We start from the raw sequence: 21,158 nt of genomic DNA, 5'->3' as shown, positions 1-21,158 counted from the left end.
TATTGAAGGGAGAGAGAATGAGGACCTGAACCATGGTGGGAAGTGTGTTTAAGAGACATTTGTCAGACTTCCCTGGTGGTCCAATGGATAAGGATCTGCCTGCCAATGCAGGGGACATGGGTTAGACCCTGGTCAGAGAAGATCCCACATGCTTTGGAGCTGCGAAGCCTGTGTGCCACAACTACTGAAGTGAGCCTGAACGCCCTGGAGCCTGTGCTCAGCAACAAGAGAAGCCACTGCAACGAGAAGCCCGTGCATCGCAACAAAGCCAGAGAAAGCCCACACAGTGAAGACCCAACGCAGCCAAAAATGTTTTTAAATTAAAAAAAATTTTTTTAAGATATTTATCTAGGACATGCCCAAGTTCATGTGGCAAATTTTGGGATGGTGAAGGACAAGGAAGCCTGGCGTGCTGCAGTCCATGGGGTCACTAAGAGTCTGACGTGGCTTGGCAATTGAACAGCAATAACTAGGACATGCCAAGTTCCCATGCCTGAGAGAGGGATCATTTAAAGGAGGCTAGACGGCACTGATCTGGAGTTGAGCAGAGAAGTGTGAGCTGGAGGAGACTTAGAGTCAGAGAGATGAAGGTGCCCAAGTCACACGGCTGAGAGGGCCCTGAGCAGAGTGTGTACTAGTTATCCATGCTGAGTGAAAAATCACTCCACAGCTTAGCAAGAGGGAGACGGGGGTCTGGGAGCTGGGTGGTTCTAGCTTGGGGTCTGTCTCATCTGAGATTGCAGTTAAGTCATTGACCAGGGCTGCAGTGCCCTGAAGAGGTTGGTGGGGCTGGTGGACCCATTTCCAAGGTGTCTGGTCCATGCTGAGGGTCTGCCCGGTGCCCATCCTGTGTGGGAAATATTACCTGAACAAAGATGACATCACTTTCTGGGGTGGAGGAGAGAGGCAGTGTGGCATAGTGGCGGTCTCTGATAAGTTCCAACAAGGGCAGTGGGTATGAATAAGAAACATGCTGTCTCGAGGCTTATGGCCATAGCAAGAGCTCATCACACCTTAGCTCCTGGAGGGTCTGAGGCCAGACCATCTGTCACCCACAGCCTTGAGCTGCACGGTGAAACCACCAAGTCCCAACTTTGCCACCTAGCAGTTGCAGTGCCTAGAGTCCTCAGCCCTCAAATGGGACGCTAATACCCTATAGAGGGTTGTCATGAGGACTGAAGCTAGGGCCCGGCACATCATAATTGCTCAAGTAAAGCTTTATAATGGCTAATTTTCCTGCTCAGAGTTCTCCCAGGGCTCGCCCATGCCACAGCACCAAAGCCACTCAGAGCCTCCTCCATCAAGCCTTGCCTGCTGTTTCCCTTCGCCCCTGACACCCTGTGCCTCCACATGCCACCGCCATGCCCAGCCCTTTCCTTCTGTTCATCTCCCTGTTTCTTCCTTCCTCAAGTCTTTCCTGGCGGAAGCTCCCAGATGGGCCTCACCTTCCCCTGTGCTTTGCAGGGCACACCCCCTGCCTTGATCTGTGTGCCTGACATGGTGCTGGGCACAGCCTGGGTGGGGTAAGATCCATACCGCAACAGTTTCATGAGAGGGGTGGCCAACTCAGCTGAGATGGAGGGCGTCCAGAGGGCTGACTGATGGGAAGCCGGGACGACCAGGGGGTGGGCAGTGGGGAGGATGCTCTGAGCTGAGAAGGCTGCCCCCTCCAGGAGGCCATGGGTTGGAGGCTCTGAGTGGCTTTGGTGCTGTGGCATGGGCGAGCCCTGGGAGAACTCTGAGCAGGAAAATTAGCCATCATAAAGCTTTATTTGAGCAATTATGATGTGCCGTTCCCCAGCTTCAGTCCTCACGGGTGGCGGTTGTGGCTTTATCATCTACACACTCTAGGCACTAAGAGTTGCTTTTAGAGTTAACTGGAAAGAGCGCCATCTGAGGATTTGAAAGCTGATAAAATCCCTGCCTTTCCCCCAAACACCTTCTAACAGTTTGTTCAAGGCACCTGAGAGTTTGCCATTGAATCATGTTTGACTTGAAAGGCAGTGTCTGCAGGAGCTCCCGCTGAAGTCTGCACCCTGCGTGTTCCGTGGGCGGGCAGCGGCGTGGCCCATTAGTCCTGATGGACCAATCTGACAGGCCATCTGTCACCCGCAGCCTGGAGCTACACAGTGAGGCCACCAAATGTGTCACCCCAATTTGCTCCTCCTCATGGCCGCCGCTAATGCCCAAGTCACCCCCTGGTGGTCTGGATTCCCTCTGAGTAACCCCATTGGCCAAGGTTGTACTGCCGCCTTCGTCAAAACTTCCCCCTTTGAGGCCAGGCTCAGGTCCTTGCTGGGCTTCCCTTGCTGAGGAATGTGAGGCAGAATAAGCTCTCAGGGGAGCCTGCAGGGGAGGTGGCCCCTGCCTCCCTCCCTCTCCTCATGGGAGGGTCCCTCCCTCGAGCCTTTTCCCACAGAGTGTAGGAGCAGCTGTGCTGGGGCGGAATGAGATGGCATTACACAGTCGCAGAGCTCAGGGCTGGACAGGACCCCAGTGAGCCACCTGGTCCAGTCCTCTGCTGGTGGGCAGGCAAGGTGCTGTTCTCCATGGTTTTAGATACAGAAAACTCCTAACAGCTATTTCACCCCATCTGCTGTTCTCCATAGTTTTATATACAGAAAACTCCTAATTGAGTTATTTCGCCCCATCCGCTGGATCTGGCCAGATCCGTCTCTCATGGGGAAGCACTTTCCACCTGTGGTTTTGCACAGGACCATCTCACAACACTTCTAAGAGGGAGAGGTGTACCGTGCTGGAGCAAGATTCGAGATGCCTCCACCTGACACCTCCTTCAAATGGCTTCAGCACTGAGGACAGTTCTGCTGTCAGTAACAAGGTGACCAAGGGTGAAGTGGTTCCAGTGCTGGCTGGACTGAGTGGCTCAGCAGTGTCACTCACCACAGAGGCTGCTTTCAACCTTCATCTCCCTGCCATTGCCAAGGGGTTGGCATGCTTTCCCTCACTGTCACAAGGTGGCTGCCTGTCACCAAGCATCATGTCTAGGTGTGGCAAATGTACGGTCAAAGAAGAGAACTTTCCTGGGAGCTCCCAACAATTCATCTTTGTATCTGAGTGGCCATAATTACACCATTGCTCATTCAAAATCCAATATTAGTGCAACGTTGGGAGATAGTTCACGGGCTCCTCATGTTTCTTCACAACTCTCAAAGAGGCTTATACAGTGAACAGCCTTTAAAATTCCTCTAGATCAAAGGGCAGATTTGTTTAGCTCCTATTTGAAAAGATTCCGCTTCCCTAAGCTGGAGAAGGAAATGGCAACCCACTCCAGTGTTCTTGCCTGGAGAATCCCAGGGACGGCAGAGCCTGGTGGGCTGCCGTCTATAGGGTCGCACAGAGTCAGACACGACTGAAGCAACTTAGCAGCAACCTCAGGGTTCCTCTCAGTAACACAGGTCATGTAGTCACACAACCACACCTCGCTGCAAAGGAGGCTGGGAAATGTAGTCTTTAGCCAGATAGTCAAGTGCTCAGCTGAAATTTCCATTTCTGCAGAAGAAGGGGAGAAGGAAATGGAAACCCACTCCAGTACTCTTGCCTGGAAAATCCCATGGATGGAGGAGCCTGGAAGGCTGCAGTCCATGGGGTCTCTAAGAGTTGGACACGACTGAGCGACTTCACTTTCACTTTTCACTTTCATGCATTGGAGAAGGAAATGGCAACCCACTCCAGTGTTCTTGCCTGGAAAATCCCAGGGACGGGGGGAGCCTGGTGGGCTGTCGTCTATGGGGTCGCACAGAGTCGGACACGACTGAAGCGACTTAGCAGCAGCAGCAGCGGAAGAAGGGAGAATAGATACTGGGCAGCTGGGAGACTCTGCCATAGTGACTCCAATAAACTGAAGTGCTTTTAGGCAGTTGAGAGGAAAGTGCTGGAAAAGTGATAATACTATCATAGTAAGTGATGTCTTGGTCCCATTTTGCAAATGAGGAATTGAGCTTCCCATAAGGGAGCTGTCAGTGACTTCAGGTGCTCCCATCCTTTTCCTGCCTCTGCATCTGTACAGATCAGGTTAGGCTGGGGGCCTTCTCTTTCTTCTCAGTCACTCAACTCCACTGGTTCCCATAATCCTCTCCCTCCTGCTGTTCGTCTCTGGTCTTTCTGGCTCCTTCTCCACCTTCTCCTCTTCCTAGCCCATCACAGCCGAGTTCCCAGTCTCAGCTTTCTCACTTGTGCATGCGTGTGTCCACCTGGCCCATGGCATTAAACAGTGGCTCCTTGCTAAGACACTTTCACACTTGTCTGCATTTTGGACTGCTCTTTGTGATTTCTTCTTTTTTTAAAATATTTATTTATTTGGCCACTCTCTCATTGCGGTGCTCAGTCTTAGTTGCCCTGTGGCATATGGGATCTCAGTTCCTGAACCAGGGATCGAACCTGTGTCCCCTGCACTGGAAGGCAGATTCTTAACCACTGGACCTCCAGGGATATACAAGTGCTTTGGATTTGTATATCCAACTGCCTGCCAACACCCCCATTTGAGCGTCTTGCAGGCACCTCCAACATCACAATCCAAAACTGAACTCCTGACGACACCCACAGACTTGCTTCTCTTGCATTCTGGCCAATCTCAGTAGCCATCCTTCCTGCCAGCCAGCTCTCTTGGCTTCGTTGTGACCTTCTTTTACTTCTTCTGCACACATTCCACCTGCATAACCATGGCTGGATCATTGCTGGAGTCTCCTCCTGCTGCCCTCAAGACACCTCGGCTCACTCTAGCCATTTCTTACATCTTGAAATGGAGGTATACTCACAACAATCTTGTTCTTAAAAACTTCAGTGGCTCACCACTGCTTTTAGGATAAAGACCAAAATTGTTTTCTAGTGAGGCAGAGGTTCTTGCCCCTCCCATCCATTATTTTCTTCTTTAGAAAGACAACTCGCTATTTGTAGCCAGGCACTTAAATCCTGGTCAGCTGGATGCAGACAGGTGTTGTGTTGCGTTTTTATGTGGAGGTGGGGTGGAGCTTTCCTTGTCTTACCTCATTTCTGCTGACAAGAATGCAGACGTGATGGCTGACACTCAGGCAGCCATCTTGGGAAGCAGCCATCTTGGGCTATGAGGAGTAAGCCCCTGCAAAGTTTGGCAGAGCAATGAGACAGAATGGGCCTGATCACTGACACTGATGCACACGTCTGCTTGCCTTTGGGCTTTTCTTCTGGGAAACAGAAATAAACTGTGATCTAGTTTGTTGCTACTTCTGCATTTTCTCACAGTTCAACCAAATTCCACCCCAATCACATGACTCCTGCTGCCTCTGGAGTCTCTACTTGTGGTCCTTATCTGCGCTCATCCCACTGGAGCCGCAATATTACTGTTGAGTTACTCTTACATCCCAGGCTCAGCCCTGACTCAGGGCCTTTTCATGTGCTCTGCTCTGCTTGGAGCACCTTTTTCCCACCTTCCTACCTAGAGTATTTAATACCCAATGAAAACAGTTATTCTTAAAAAAAAAATACTCCTCCTCTACACATTGCTTTCAATAATAATCATGGGTCACCATCGTAATAGTAACCAATACAATATACAGTGAAATCTTTTATTGAATTTCATATATATAATCGTTATGGTAAAAAATAAAAACAAATACTATGGTAAAAAAGAAGAAATGGGTGGAGCCAGGTCTTGGTGCCAGAATAGTGGCTTCCAGGAGAGCTCATGCCACTGAATATTCCTCAGTTCCTCTGCCACTAGTGGCCTTGTCCCCACAGTGAGCCACAGCTGCCCGCCCCACCTCCTCAGGAGACCCTTCAAGATCAGCAGGTGCCACTGAACGAAGCGCCTGAGCCAGGCAACAGCTGAAGCACTGAATGCAGTTCACGGATTCACTGCAGAAGAAATTCGAGAACTGCCCCCAAAATGTGGCCAAGACAGAACCATTCTAGAAGCTCAGACCACCATTAACCCAGATCCGATCAAACATTGCCATCTTCCCTAGCTACTACCAAATCCTCTCCATCTGCCCCATGACCACTTCCAGAGCCAGTCAGGCCCAGTATCATTCTGTCAGCTACACCATGCTTTCCACGAGTGATTGCCTGCAAGCTGGAGAGAGAGAAACTGGTGGATCAAGGCTGTATTCGTTCATTCACATATATGCACCATCATAAGACTCCTGAGAAAGAAGTATCAATTATTCCTAAAAATGTATATACATTTTTACCTTTAGATAACAAAAATATATTCAGATGGTAGACTACTAGAATTTTGGATTTTCCCATTAAAACTATGACTTTGTAGAGCTTTGAGGGTTTTTGTTGAGTTGATGTTTATAATTTCCCGTATTGTTTTCCTCTAGGATTCTTTGTATGTAAGTTAAGGATATCATATATGTAAAAAATGTATAAATATGACTTACTAAGCAAAGGTATATCTTTAAATGTGAATGAATTTTTCTTTGCTTTTTTATTTGAAATATGCCTGGCTACTGCTGCTGCTAAGTTGCTTCAGTCGTGTCCGACTCTGTGCGACGCCAAAGACGACAGACCACTAAGCTCCCTCATCCCTGGGATTCTCCAGGCAAGAACACTGGTGTGGGTTGCCATTTCCTTCTCTATTAAATATGCCTTATTGTGTAACAATTTTAAACATTTGATGAAGAGCATTTCTAGCAATCCAAGTAACTGGAAATTGCTATTTGTGATAATTTTAATACTGTTTAACAACTCAGGAAAAGGTACTTTCTTAGAGTTTAACACCATTTTCTTTGCTGGAGAGGCAAACTTTGCAATTAGAAATATATCTTAGTTTGACTTGATGATTGTTTTGGTACTGAATATTTGTAAGATATTCTTCAAAAATGCAGCTGTTTTTGGCATATTTAAGGAAATAATCTAAAATATTTTGTGCAATTCACAGCCTTATGGTACTTTAAAATGACAAATGTTGAAAAGCATATTTGTTAAAATGATTAACACAAAAAAAAAGAAATAAAAGAGTCAAAGATTTATACTTTAAAATTACATTACATACTTTTTTTGACAAAAGAGAAAAATGCATGCCTATATCGATGGCAATAATGAATAACATTATACTTTCTGTTTTCCAGCCTTCTGCACGTCTGTCAATGACTTTGTCAAAATTATCTTGCACATTCATGTTCGAGAAATATCTTAGGCAGATTTGTTAACTTATCTTTGATCATAACTGACCAATGAATATTTTTATTAGGAAATTTTTTTTTCTCGAATGAAAAAACAGATGCACAAATAGGGAAAGCCTTAACCATAAGGATAAATTTGGCAAATTTTGAAAAAATGCATGTCACAATAAATGGGAACCACAGTCCAGTTGGCATGTGTTTCTTCAGGACTGATTCTAGCAGCGTTCAAATATCTTCTCAATTGAAAAATGTTTGATAAATAAAAAGTCCAAATGATCACATAGAACTAGGCTACCAATGTTCATTTCAAACCCACAGTTTAAATGAAGGACAGTACAACAGGTATTCCAGACACAACTTTCCTCTGAAGTGAACACAAACCATTCTGAGTCCACATGACCGCGGTTAGCTGGTTTCTGGTGTGTTGGGCGTGGTGCTGAGCAACTGGGAATTCTCTCAAGTAACTTCCAAATGGAATACAATGCTCCTTAAAGGATAAGTTATTAAAATGTGCTAATTTGAAACTTACATATATATTATGAAAAGTCAACAGCAACTGAAGCAATGGTTGAGGTCTTAAACCACAAGAAGAATTTTGGGGGAGGGCGTCACTTAGAACTGCTGGTACACAGCGATAATAAAAAGCAGACGGACTTTTAGTGGTTTCTGATTGTTTTAGTTTGTTACTGAGGATACCCCCTCTTGCCTACATCAGGGCGCATGCTCCTACCACCCCACCCTCAGCACACCCTCCTTGCTACCAACTCTGTATGTGTCCCCATGCGGCTCTTACCTCGATGACGGGTGTGTCTGTGTCGTGGCCTCTTTGCTGTCTTTCCCCCAGTAACCTGTCTGCTCTGTGCGGTGGTCGCTGCTCTGCTCACGCTTTGCACCCCAGCTCCCAGCAGAGTACCCGGCACCTACTAGGTCCACAGTGCGTATCTGTTGAATAAGTGCAGGTGAAAAGCTTGGCACACAGTATGCACTCACTAAAGGAGAGCTGTCATCACTGTTATCTGCAGCATGTTCATAGTCTGAAATGTAAGGAACATTGGAATGCCTCCACATTTAAATCGGCAAAATGCTGCCTAAATTTTGAAGCATGAATTTTTATCTTTCCCAAAGATCATTCCTGAAGGTCAGCAGTCCCATCTCATTCATCTCTGGGGTCCCTTGTACCCCAATAGAAGACCTGGCACAAAACGGGGGCCAGTAAATATTCAATAACCAGAGTTTACTGAGCATGTACCCATCAGGAGTACATGGTTCCTCCAGGGTGTGTATGAGCACACTCATTTTACAGATGAGGAAAGTGAAATCCAGAAAGACTCGATGACTTGCCCAAGATAGATCACAAAACCAGTCAGTGCAGACAGCTTTTTAGTTTTTTTTTGGTCTGCCCCAGGGCATGGCATGTTACTGAGGATATCCCTCTTGGGATTTCAGTTCCCAAGTCAGAGATAGAACCCAAGTCCCCTGCATTGAAATTGGGGAGTCTTAACCACTGGACCACCAGGGAAGCCCTCAGATGAGCTTTAATCCAGGTCTGCAGGGGTTCCAAAGCCCCTCAGATCTTTCCAGGACTCCAAGCTGCTCCCCCACGTTGGGTGTTGGGGAGATGACTCCAGTTCAGGGTGGGACTGGGTGAGGGTGGGGAGGCTGTCCTTGGGCCCGTTTCCTTAGGCTGGGGGAACCTGGGCTTCGGGTTAGGCACGTGTCAGGCTCCTAGACTGATGCAGAGTGGTCAGCACCTGTGCACTTGCATGGGGTTGAAGTGCCCAGGTGTGGAGGGGAGGCCTGGGGTTGGGGGTGGCAGCCATGAGTTCCAGGGCAGGCAAGCTCCCACCACCAAGAGCCGTGCAGCCTGCAAGGCAGGAAATGTCTCCAAGCGGTGAAGAATGCGTGGTGAGGAGAGCATCCTCATGGGGATGAGAACCAGTGACTCGGGCTGGCCCAGGGCTGGGCCCCGGCAAGCTGGGCACAGAAGGTGTTCTGCCAGCGGCAACGTCTCCTATTCCTCCTTCAAGTTCTCTTCCCAGCCACTCCGTTTTACAATCCAGGAGGAGCACGGTTCACTGCGGGGGGCCTTGCAGGGAGGGGGCGCTGCACACCCGACAGGGCACCTTCAGGACCCCGATGATGCTACCGCGGTCCAGCCTCCAGGTCGCGCTGGATGCAAGCGCTCCCGAGGCTCTTTCCAGAAGGAAGTCCCGACGGCCACACCGCTGCGCTGATCGCTCCCCGGGCAGCCGCCCTCTGAACGAGGCCCCCGCGCAGGCAGAGGCCTGAGCGGGGACGGGCCTGCGGCCGCGGGCGACTGGAGAGAGGAGGACGGATCGGGGACCCGGGTGGTCTGGGTCTGGATGTCTAGGGCGATGTCCTGGCGCCGCCACGTGGCTGTGCCTGGCCTTGCCGCGCCTGCTCCGAAAGGGGCGGCCGGCGAAGGCGCAGGGGCTTTCGGCTGGGCTAGTTTGGACCCCTGGGCTGTGACGGTGGGACTAACCTCCCGCCCCTGTTCCTGTCTTTGGAGGGAAAACCAAGGCTTGAGGGACCCTGAGGCCTAGGGCAGCGGGAAAGGCGGGGAAGGACGTGCCGAGAGGGGCCAGTCCAGGGAGGTCGGGATGAGGGTGAGGGCCTTTCCCGAAGCTCAGGAGGAGAAAACCCCTCCAGTCTCCACACCGCGGCTTTCTTCACGCCGCCTTTCCAGATGTTCACCCGTGGTCAGAAGTGCCGATAGCATCATCCCCTGTCTCCTGATTATCGAGGACAGATGACGCCAGCTGACGGTCGGGGGGACCTGGAACCTGAGTGCCCGTCGCAGAGAGGAGCTTCTCGGGCCAGACCTGCTCATCCTGGGGCCTCCGGCTTCCCGGCAGCTCACCCGTGAGTCGTGCAGTGTCTGTCTTTCGCCTTGAGACCCCTCCAGGCCCGGCAACCAAGTGCAGCAGACAGGGGCATGGGGAACTCTGGGCCCCTCGGGATTCCCCAGGAGGCCCCAGGACCCTCACCAGCAGTGTCCAAGGCCGCGCTGGTCCCTGTTGAAGGGAGAGGACTGTCTGGGCATGGGCCTGAGGGGGGTCACACAGCCAAGAGGTGGCAGAACTATCGCTGGAACACAGGTCTTCTGGATCTGAATACCACATCCCCAGATCCACCCTGGGTGATGGGAGGGGCGGCCATGGGGGATGTGGCTCCAATAAGAGTATGTGGAGGGCAGGGAGGGGGGAGGTGGCAAGGAGTAGGTCTCTCAGCAGGAACCCAGGAGCAGGTGACCTCCAGGGATCCAGGCGGTGCCAGCAAGGCCTATGGGCAGGTGGGGGCGGGGGGTGGGGGTGGCGGCGGCCACGGGACACTTCTCTGGGGAGGGGTGGGGAGGGGTGCATCAGGGAGAGGGAGGTCCAGGCAGGGATGCAGACAGTCACCTCCCAGCGCCGTCCCCCTCCCTGGCGTCAATGCACCCTCATGGCGCTCTCTGCTTTGCTTTAATTGCACTTAGCGCTTCCCCGGTGGCTCAGTCAGTAGAGTCTGCCTGCAGTGCAGGAGACCCAGGGTCAATTCCTGGGTCAGGAAGATGCCCTGGAAAAGAGCCTGGCAACCCTCTCCAGTATTCTTGCCTGGAGAACCCCGTGGACAGAGGAGCCCGGTGGGCTGCAGTCCAAAGCGTTGGAGCTGACGGAGAGACTAACACACACATAACACACGTACATTCAAAACTATTTGCAGCACACAGAAAAGTGCAGAAAATGATATAACAATTACCTCTAACCCTCCAACAAGTTAATTTTGTTTGAAATATTTCATTTTTTTCAGAATATATATAATTTTTTTCACCCTTGGCATCCCTCTTTCTCCCTTCCCTTAAGTCTTTTTTCACTACTGAACACACTTTAAAGTTTTTATCAAATAGCTATCTATCCATAAATAATAAGTGGTATTGTTTTGTGTTCTAAAATTCTACATAAATGGTATCATAACATTAAATATCATTTTGCAAATTGCTTTATCTCAACATTGTGCTTTTGAGGTCTATCAGGGCTGATCTATGCAGATCTAATCCACTCATTGAAACCGCTGCATGTCTTTTATCTGATGCCAACCACAATTTCGGAGAAGGCAGTGGCAACCTACTCCAGTACTCTTGCCTGGAAAATCCCATGGACGGGGGAGCCTGGTGGGCTGCAGTCCATGGGGTCACTAAGAGTCGGGGGCACGACTGAGTGACTTCACTTTCACTTTTCACTTTCTTGCATTGGAGAAGGAAATGGCAACCCACTCCATTGTTCTTACCTGGAGAATCCCAGGGATGGGGGAGCCTGGTGGGCTGTCGTCTATGGGGTCGCACAGAGTCAGACACGACTGGAGCGACTTAGCAGCAGCAGCAGCAGCAACCACAATTTATCTCCCCTCCTGCTAAAAATAATATTTCATGATTATGATCCATAGGCACACAGAACTTTCTTGAACATGTCTCCTTGGACATGCACAGAAGAGTTTCTCGGCAGTTGTCAGCCAGAAGTGGAAATTCTGGGTCATAATGTTTATACATCTTCAGCTAAGTACTGTCAAATCTTTCTCCAAAGTGGTAGCACCAATTCACAGTCCCACGAACAAACCACACATACAACTGAAGCTTCTTCAAGTGCTCCGCTGAGGCCTATTTCAATCTGTTGAGTGTGAAATAGTTTTCCATTCTTGTTTGAATTTGCATTTCCCTACTTGTGAGACTAAACAACTTCTCTTGGCCATAGGCGGCTGCTCTTCTTTAAAAGGTCAGTTTATCTTTTTCTTTCTGATTGTTGGTTGCACTGATTGCAAACAGTCACAGCCTTTGGCCGGCTGATCCCGGTCAGGGATTGAGGACTAGTGCTGGGATGGATTAGTGATGTCTGCCACAGGTGTCTGGGCAGCCCTAGGGCTTGCAATACTGAGGTTGCAGTAGGGAGGCCCAGTAATGAGACTGGGGCCAGTGAGGAAACTCCATCAGAGGCACAAAGTTCAGTAATGAGGCCACAGCAGGTCTAGGCAAGTCAGGTCAGCAGGTGAGGCCTGGTCCCCGAACTAGACCTCTTAAAATATTCTGAGAGATATCTGAGAAGCCCGGGGGCGGGGGTTGTCCCTGCTTGGATTTCTCTAGTTGAATTGTAGAATTATGTGTATCCCTAGTGAGGGACACTGCAGGAGACAGTCATTACAGACTGTGTGTTCAGCACCCACCTGGGCCCCTGCACATGGGCCCCTGGGACCTGTCGCACAAGAGGAAAAACGCAAACTCATGCAACTCACAGAGCTTCAAGTACTAAATTCTTCTAACAGAAGCTCTCGTCTCTTGTGCTGAAACCTATGAAATGGTGACCAGGTAGCTTGTTAGCTTTCAAGTAGGGCAAAACCTGGGACTCTTCACAGCCTTTCCCAGGGTCCTTATTAATACCATCTGTAGTGGCCCTTTGACATGTCTTGTGGCTGCTACAGTGTTAAAAATACTTTGAAAATTGTGGCTAAAAAAATCCATATTTTCTATGATAGGGTTTGTTTGAGTCTCCTCACATCTTCATCTTCCTCCAATTTAATTTGCTCGCTGTTTCTTCAGGCATTTCAGACTCCCCTTCTGTGATCATTTGCCTTCCTCCTGAAGTCCGTCTTCTAGTGCAGGACTGATAGTGGTATGCACCCCCAGCTTTGTTTTTATTTACAACTTGTAAATAATTATAAACTTTTATAAATTATAGAATTTTCTAAATTATAGAAAAGTGTGTGAGACACAAACAAATGGAATGAGGGACTTCCCTGGAGATGCAATAGTTAAGACTCTGACCTTTCAAGGCAGAGGGTGTGATCTCTGATCTGGGAACTAAGACCCTGCATGCCACACTTCGTGGTCAAAAATTAAAAAGAAAAAAAAGGACAGTTATTATAAAATGGACGCTAGATGCCCAAACTGTTCCTTTTTCAATCATGCCTCAGGAACTATCCTTTTATGTTAATTACATCCTTGCTTGTTTTTAAATTCTACCCATATCTTTTTCAAACTCTTAATTTCCCCGTCAGTGCTATTTGCCAGGTAATTTGAATATAGCTTGAGCTCACTAATTTTCTCTTCTACTGTGTCTAACGTGCCTTCATCAGCCATATTTCTTGAATCATACTTTATTTATTTTTGGCTGTGTGGATGGTGGGAACTTAGTTCCCTGACCAGGGATCGAAACTGTGTCCTCTGCATTGAAAATGCAGAGTCCTAGCCACTGGATGGCCAGGGAATTCTCTTGAATTCTTTTTTAAAATCTATCTGTTCATTCTTAATAGTCTTTTGTTGAGTGATTTCTTTATGACTGCACCTTTTATTTAAGCATTTCATAAATAGATGTTCTATATTTTGTATCTGAAACCCTCCAATCATCTGTCCTTAGGGATTTAAACCTGCAGTTCGTTTTTCTGCTGCCTCACAGACACAGGAGCTGCCTCCCATGTGCTGGTGGTCTCCGTGTGTTCACTGTTTAAAATCGGCGGGAGTCTTGAGGGGCTTGGGTGGGTCCTGGGGAAGTAGTACTACAGGCAGCCTTTGCCTTGTGCTCGTATCAGAAGCGCCACCGAGCTGCAGGAACTTCATCTCACCTTGAGTGAGGGGCCCCAAGACTGCCCTTGCCCCATTTGGACTGGCTTGAGCTTCAGTTTCCCAGTGCATGTGTGCGCGCTCAGTCGCTCAGTCGTGTCCGACTCTCTGTGACCCCATGGACTGTAGCCCGCCAGCCTCCTCTGTCCACGGGATTCTCCGGGCAAGAACACTGGCGTGGGTTGCCATGTCCTTCTCCAGGGGATCTTCCCAACCCAGGGATCGAACTCTCATCTTTTGTGTCCCCTGCACTGGCAGGCAGGCTCTTCCCTAGCACCACCTGCGAAGCCCTCAGTTTCCCAGTAACGGAGGGGAATTTATCGGCTGCCTATTGCCCCAGCCCTGCCAGGCCCTGGCCCCTCTTCCAGGATGGGCTATCCTTGGGGACATCCCGTATCTTTTATCAGATCAGCCACATCACAGGTAAATATGTTTTTCAGAGTTTGGCTGTTCTTCTCAGGCATGATGCCTTAATTCCTGAAGCAGAAGACCATTTATATTTTCTAATCATTTCCTTCCTACTTAAGCCATCGTGCTTGAGTTCAGTTGCTCGCAGTAAAGTCCAAATGTGAGGGTGGGGGTGCGTGTGGAAAGGAGGCCTGGGATCTCATTCCCTGGCTAGGCTGATCTCCCTGATGACCCCGGAAGCAGGGGAGAGAGGAGAGGAGGGCAGGCAGGGCAGGGATAGCAGGGGGCTTAACTTGAGGGTTAATGGCAAATAGACAGGGAAACGATGTAGACAGTGACAGACTTTATTTTCTTGGGCTCCAAAATCACTGTGGATGGTGATTGCAGCCATGAAATTAAAAGACGCCTGCTCCTTGGAAGAAAAGCTAGGACCAACCTCGACAGCATATTAAAAAGCAGAGACATTACTTTGCCAACAAAAGTCCGTCTAGTCAAAGCTATGGTTTTTCCAGTAGTCATGTATGGATGTGAGAGTTGGACCATAAAGAAAGCTGAACGCCGAAGAATTGATGCTTTTGAACTGTGGTGTTGGAGAAGACTCTTAAGAATCCCTTGGACTGCCAGGAGATCCAACCAGTCTATCCTAAAGATCAGTCCTGAATATTCGTTGGAAGGACTGATGCTAAAGCTGAAACTCGAATACTTTGGTCACCTGATGTGAACTGGCTCATTTCAAAAACCCCTGATGCTGGGGAAGATTGAAGGCAGGAGGAGAAGGGGATGACAGAGGATGAGATGGTTGGATGGCATCACCAACTCAATGGACATGAGTTTGAGCAAGCTCCAGGAGTTGATGATGGACAAGGACGCCTGGTGTGCTGCAGTCCATGGGGTTGCAAAGAGTCGGACATGACTGAGTGACTGAACTGAACTGAACTAGGGGTCCCTGGGGGAAGGGCTGGCTATTGGGCAAGGGACCCTCAGCAATAGCAAAGGTGGGGTGGACCCTGGGGAGGGCGCTGAGGGGTAGTGGGATGGGTGAAATCTCACAGTGCGCTGAACAGGCAGGGGACCCTGAGGGCCCACTGCCCACCCCGTGAGACATCATTCACAGCAGGGAGATGCTAACACCCCAGGGAGGTGATGTGGGCAGCTCCTCACCTCTGCCTCCCTCCTGCAGGCTGCTTGGCAGGGAACATGACCCTACTGAGGAGGGAGTGACCACGGCGAGGCGGGTTCCAGTTGGCTCTGGGCCTGTTTGTGCCTGAACATCGCCAGAAAGCTGAGATGGCAGGAAGGAATGGCAGGAGAGGACAAAAGCTGGATTTGGGGAAGAGAAGCAGAGTGGCTTGTGATAGAGCCCCCTGAACTGAGCCGCCTTTGGGCCCAGGGACCAGTGCAGCCTCCTGGCAGGCACCCACTTGGTGCCCCAGTGGCCTGCTCGGGGGGCCGTCCCTGGGGGGCAGCACGAGGAGCCCCTGCAGTGAGTGGCCCTGCTCTTGCCACCCAGGAAGCCCCATCCCTGAGGCCGGTAGACTGAAGCCTCGATCTCTAGGGAGCAAGCTCAGGCCAGGATCTGCTGACGGCAGAGGACCCTGGAGACCCAGGGGAGTGAAGCGCCTGGACGCTGGGCACAGGCTGAGACCCCGGCTGGGGCTGAGACAAGGCGGGGCTCCTGGTGTCCCTGAGCCCAGGCCTGGCTGTGGGCTTGGTCAGGGGACAGCGGTAGGTGGGCTGCCTTGGGCCCTGGTGCCCCAAGAGGACAAAGCTGGAAGGACCAGGACCATGCCTGTGCCTGGGACCAGCTGACAGCGGGCTAGAGTGAAGGGGGTCCCAGACCTGGTTTCCTCGTTTCCAGCTCTTTGGTTGGGGCGTTTCCCTTACCACTGAATTTCTAAGGAAGGCCTTTAATTCAAGCCTCCAGTTTGCTGAGTGAATGATGGACCCAGGTGTGTCCACATGGTGGAAAAGGCCTCCACACACAACTTCTGGGAGCCTCAGCTCCCTCCCCTGTAAAGGGGGTGATGCTGTTTACCTGGAGGGGTCATCGTGAGGGTCCGGGGCTAGTGTGAAGGGCCCTGCCCAGGGCCTGGCTGCAGCAGGTGCTCGGTCAATGGCCGGTGAAGGTTATTCCGGCTCCCTTCCGCCTGCCCGGGGCCCCAGCGCGTTTAGAAAGGGGGAGCTGGTGCAAAGGAGAAATGCACAAAAGGGGTGTCAGCGCGCCCTCTGCTGGCCAACATCGGCCAGCGGCCGAGCTGGAAACGAAGGCCAGAAGAGGGGCCGCGCCCCCCGGGGGAGAAGCTGACCCCAGTCCTCCAGGACCCCGCGTGGGGGCCGGCGGAGGACAGGGCTGCCCAGAGCGCTGTCCTGAGACACCCCACGGGGAGGAGGGGGCAGCTTCCGTCCCTGGAGATGTCTGTGTGCATCTGCGTCGGCAGGGACACCCAGGCCCCAAAGCTGACACTGAGGGTCTCCTGGCTGCCAACACTCACTGCGCTGTGGCTGGAGGGAGGGGGCTCTGCGCAGGCCTGGTGCTCCCGGTCCCCCGTCTCAGGCCCACGGCTTCCTTCTCAGGTCGCTTCCTGCCCCGTGGGCCAGACGCTGCCCGCCCCGCGGAGGAGCACAGTTTACCCTCAGCCTCTCGCTCAATCCTTGGCAGCCAAGTGAGAGATTTTCGTTGCTGCCCAGTGGCCACTTTTCACAGAGGTCAAGTGGCCGGACCAAAGCCAGCTTTGTGGAGGAGTCCGGGGTCCCTGGTCCCGGTTCCAGCGTCACCTCTCACGGAGACCCGCCCCTCTGCCCACCAGCCGGCAGTCACCCTGGTCTTGAACCCTCCTGAGCCCTCCCAGGTGCTCAGTTGGCTCTGCCCTCTTTGCTCTGCAAAGGTGAGCACCTAGGCTGGGAGGAAAAGAACTCCCTTCAGCGGGCACAAAGGGGCACAAAGGGCACCGAGGTGAGCAGCAGGGAGGGACCTGGCCAGGCTGCAGAAAGCGTCATCTTCTTCCCCCCCTCTGTCTACGGCTGGGGGTTTTTCTTTCTCACTCAGGCCAGGGGCAGTTTGTGATTTGCTTTAAAGAAAAATTAAAAAAGTTTTTTTTTTTTTTTTTTTTGCCATGGCACACAGCATGTGGGATCCTAGCTCCCCAACCAGGGGGTGAACCTGTACCCCCTGCACTGGAAACATGGAATTTTAACCACTGAACTGCCAGGGAAGCCCCCCAGTTTGTGATTTTCCATCCAGATGACAAAGAGAAATTGTCATCTCTCTTTTTCTTGTGCAAGATCCTGGGAGCTGGAAAACACTGGCCTCGTGCGCACCCAGTGGTGTGTGGGGCCGGGTAAGGTGAGAGTCCCGAAGTGCCTGCCACAGTAGGTCTCTCTGAGATCGGGAAGGCCTTCCTTGCTGTCTGTCTGGGCAACTCCCCACTACCTCCAGCTCCCAGCTTCCCTGACTTACTGGGGTCAAGCCTGGTTCTTTTCCTCTAGGTCCCCAGGGTATTCTGAGTCCACCCTGTGCAGTGGACAAGGTCTACTCAGAACCCCCTTCTCTAGGAATTCCCCCCATAATGTATATAGCAACCATATTATTGTATGGCCTCAGATCCTTGGCGGTGGCTGACGGGATGAGGAGGAGTCATGTGATTGGGATGGGGCCAATTGTATTACCACAACCCTGGCCAGAGCCAACTGGATCAAGGAAAAGAGAATTAATCCCTTCCCTGTGGATTTTTTGAAACTGGGATCCAAGGAGTAGTGGTCAATCCTTTTCTCGCGTGGAAAGCAGCATGATTTCAAATTCAGACTCTGGAGGCCCTGGGGGTAGAACATTTGTGCTTTTCCCCCTCATCCCCAAATGATAGCCTCCTGATTTTCTTTTGGGAAGCGCCCCCCTCCCTGTGGTCTGATAGGGTGGACAGATGAAGGGGTGGGCCCATCACTGGTGGGCTGGACCAGTGAGATTCTCTCCTGGGGTTTGGACCTTGTGCAGAAATTCACAGGGAGGTGAGATGGTTGGGGCTCAGCTTCCACAACAAGTCCCTGAAGACGAGGGCTGCTGAAGCTCTGCTTCCTCTCTTGTCCTCCCTGAGACCTGGCTACTATTCAGTGTTAGTCTTTCAGTCGCACCTGACACTTTGCGACCTGGTTAGTCAGCTGTGTTTTTTCCCAGTTCCATAAGCTGGGCGTCTCAAGTAAACCCTGCCTCTCTCTGGTTTCCAGTGCCCCCACCCCCCATGCGCACACTGGAAAGTTTAGAAAGCTGCAAGGTTGGGAGAATAGTGCAATGAAATTCTTATTCGCTTCACTTAGGTTCACATATTTTGCCATTTTGTTCACATACATCCTCAAACTCGTTTCTTTTTCCTTTCTTTTTGTCTGCACTGTGCAGCCTGTGGGGTCTTAGTTATCTGACAAGGGATGGAACCTGTGGCCCCTGCAGTGGAAGTGTGGACCCCTAACCACTGGACCGCCAGGGAACTACCAAGCCCCATTTCTTGACTGGAGGAGTGTCTAGGAGTTTGGGGGAATATTTTAAAAACTAACATGCAAGCACACAAGCGACTTCCCTGGTTCTTTTCCTCTAGGTCTCCCTAGCGGTCCAGTGGTTAAGAATTTGCCTTCCAGCACTGGGGATGCAGGTTTGAATCCTGGTAAGGGGACTAAGATCCCACATGCCACAGGGCAATAATTACTGAGCGCCACAATTACTGAGCCCAAATCTCTAAAGTCCATGGGTCACAACTAGAGAGAAGTCTGCATGCCCTGACTAAGACCTGACATCAGCTCAGTTCAGTTCAGTTCAGTCGCTCAGTTGTATCTGACTCTTTGCGACCCCATGAATCGCAGCACGCCAGGCCTCCCTGTCTATCACCAGCTCCCAGGGTTCACTCAAACTCATGTCCATCAAGTCGGTGATGCCATCCAGCCATCTCATCCTCTGTCGTCCCCTTCTCCTCCTGCCCCCAATCCCTCCCAGCATCAGGGTCTTTTCCAATGAGTCAACTCTTCGCATGAGGTGGCCAAAGTTTTGGAGTTTCAGCTTCAGCATCAGTCCTTCCAATGAATACCCAGGACTGATCTCCTTTAGGATGGACTGGTTGGATCTCCTTGCAGTCCAAGGGACTCTCGAGAGTCTTCTCCAGCACCACAGTTCAAAAGCATTTCTTCTTTGGCGCTCAGCTTTCTTCGCAGTCCAACTTTCACATCCATACATGACCACTGGAAAAACCATAGCCTCGACTAGATGGACCTTTGTTGGCAAAGTAATGTCTCTGCTTTTTAATATGCTGTCTAGGTTGGTCATAACTTTCCTTCCAAGGAGTAAGCGTCTTTTAATTTCATGGCTGCAATCATCATCTGCAGTGATTTTGGAGCCCCCCAAAATAAAGTCTGCCACTGTTTCCACTGTTTCCCCATTTATTTCCCATGAAGTGGTGGGACCAGATGCCATGATCTTAGTTTTCTGAGTGTTGAGCTTTAAGCTAACTTTTTCACTCTCCTCTAACCCCATGGAAAAGAAATGCAAAAAAGCAAAATGGCTGTCTGAGGAGGCCTTACAAATAGCTGTGAAAAGAAGAGAAGCTAAAAGCAAAGGAGAAAAGAGAAAATAAAAGCATCTGAATGCAGAGTTCCAAAGAACAGCAAGGAGAGATAAGAAAGCCTTCCTCAGCAATCAGTGCAAAGAAATAGAGGAAAACAACAGAATGGGAAAGACTACAGATCTCTTCAAGAAAGTGAGAGATACCAAGGGAACATTTCAAGCAAAGATGGGCTCGATAAAGGACAGAAATGGTATGGACCTAACAGAAGCAGAAGATATTAAGAAGAGGTGGCAAGAATACACAGACGAGTTATCCAAAAAAGATCTTCACGATGGTGTGATCACTCACCTAGAGCCAGACATCCTGGAATGTGAAGTCAAGTGGGCCTTAGGAAGCATCACTATGAAATTCCAGTTGAGCTATTTCAAATCCTGAAAGATGATGCTGTGAAAGTGCTGCACTCAATATAGCAGCAAATTTGGAAAACTCAGCAGTGGCCACAGGACTGGAAAAGGTCAGTTTTCATTCCAATCCTAAATAAATAAATTAATTAACAAACAGGAAAAGCTAACACACAACCCAATAAATTCAATGCTGACACAATGTTGTTCAGTCGCTTAGTTGTGTCCAACTCTCTGTTACCCCATGGACTGCAGCATGCCAGGCTTCCCTGTCCATCACCAACTCCTGGATCTTGTTCAAACTCATGTCCATCAGGTTGGTGATGCCAATCAACCATCTCATCCCCTTTCCTCCAACCTTCAATCTTCCCAGCATCAGGGTCTTTTCTAATGAGTCAGTCCTTTGCAGCCAGTGGTCACAGTACTGGAGCTTCAGCTTCAGCATCAGTACCTCCAATGAATATTCAGGATTGATTTCCTTTAGGATTGACACAGACACAATAATATTATCTAAAACCCAGTCAACACTTAAACTTGTCCCAATGATGTCCTTGATACCTATTTAAACAAATCCAGGATTCAATCCAAGTTATACACTGCATTTAATTGTCGTGATTCTTTAGTATCCTAGAACAATCCCCCTGTATGGTGTCTTTCAGGACACTGCCATCTCTAGTGAAGTCCAGTTGTCTTGCAGAATATCCTACAATTCATGTTTGCCTGCTGGTGTCTGCATGATTTGATTCAACATTTTCGGCAAGAATACTACTGAGATGGCATTGTATACTTTCTGCAGCACGTTTGGGCCACATATCATTAAATCAAAAGACATATAAACTCTCTCCCCAGAAAACATGTCATTCATTGATTTATTACAAGCTTCACTGCTCTACCAACAGAACAGGATGGTCTAGAACTAAGAACTCTAATAAAAGTCACCCAAACCTCTCACCCTCTCCACAAGCGTCTATTATTGCTGCTCAAGGGAAACAGAAGGTAGTTCAAAACGAATGAAAAAAATCAGACAATGTACAGTCAAAGAAAAAAAAAAGGAAGATGAGAATCAAAACACTTCAGC

General features: G+C 49.9%; 1 protein-coding gene across 1 annotated transcript in view; it reads right to left on the bottom strand.

Moving 5' to 3' along the window:
• Positions 1 to 21,158, bottom strand: part of LOC138069667 (collagen alpha-1(I) chain) — a 60,996-nt gene that overhangs the window by 23,291 nt on the left and 16,547 nt on the right. Inside the window, exon 5 of the mRNA XM_068960997.1 lies at positions 9,271 to 9,646. Within this exon, the coding sequence (XP_068817098.1) occupies positions 9,271 to 9,646 (376 nt within the window). The remainder of the gene's footprint in view (positions 1 to 9,270; positions 9,647 to 21,158) is intronic.

Source organism: Capricornis sumatraensis, chromosome 22, assembly GCF_032405125.1.
Source record: "Capricornis sumatraensis isolate serow.1 chromosome 22, serow.2, whole genome shotgun sequence".
NCBI lineage: Eukaryota > Metazoa > Chordata > Mammalia > Artiodactyla > Bovidae > Capricornis > Capricornis sumatraensis.
The sequence above is the reverse complement of the archived record's forward strand: the minus strand, read 5'-3'. Positions and strand labels throughout refer to the sequence as shown.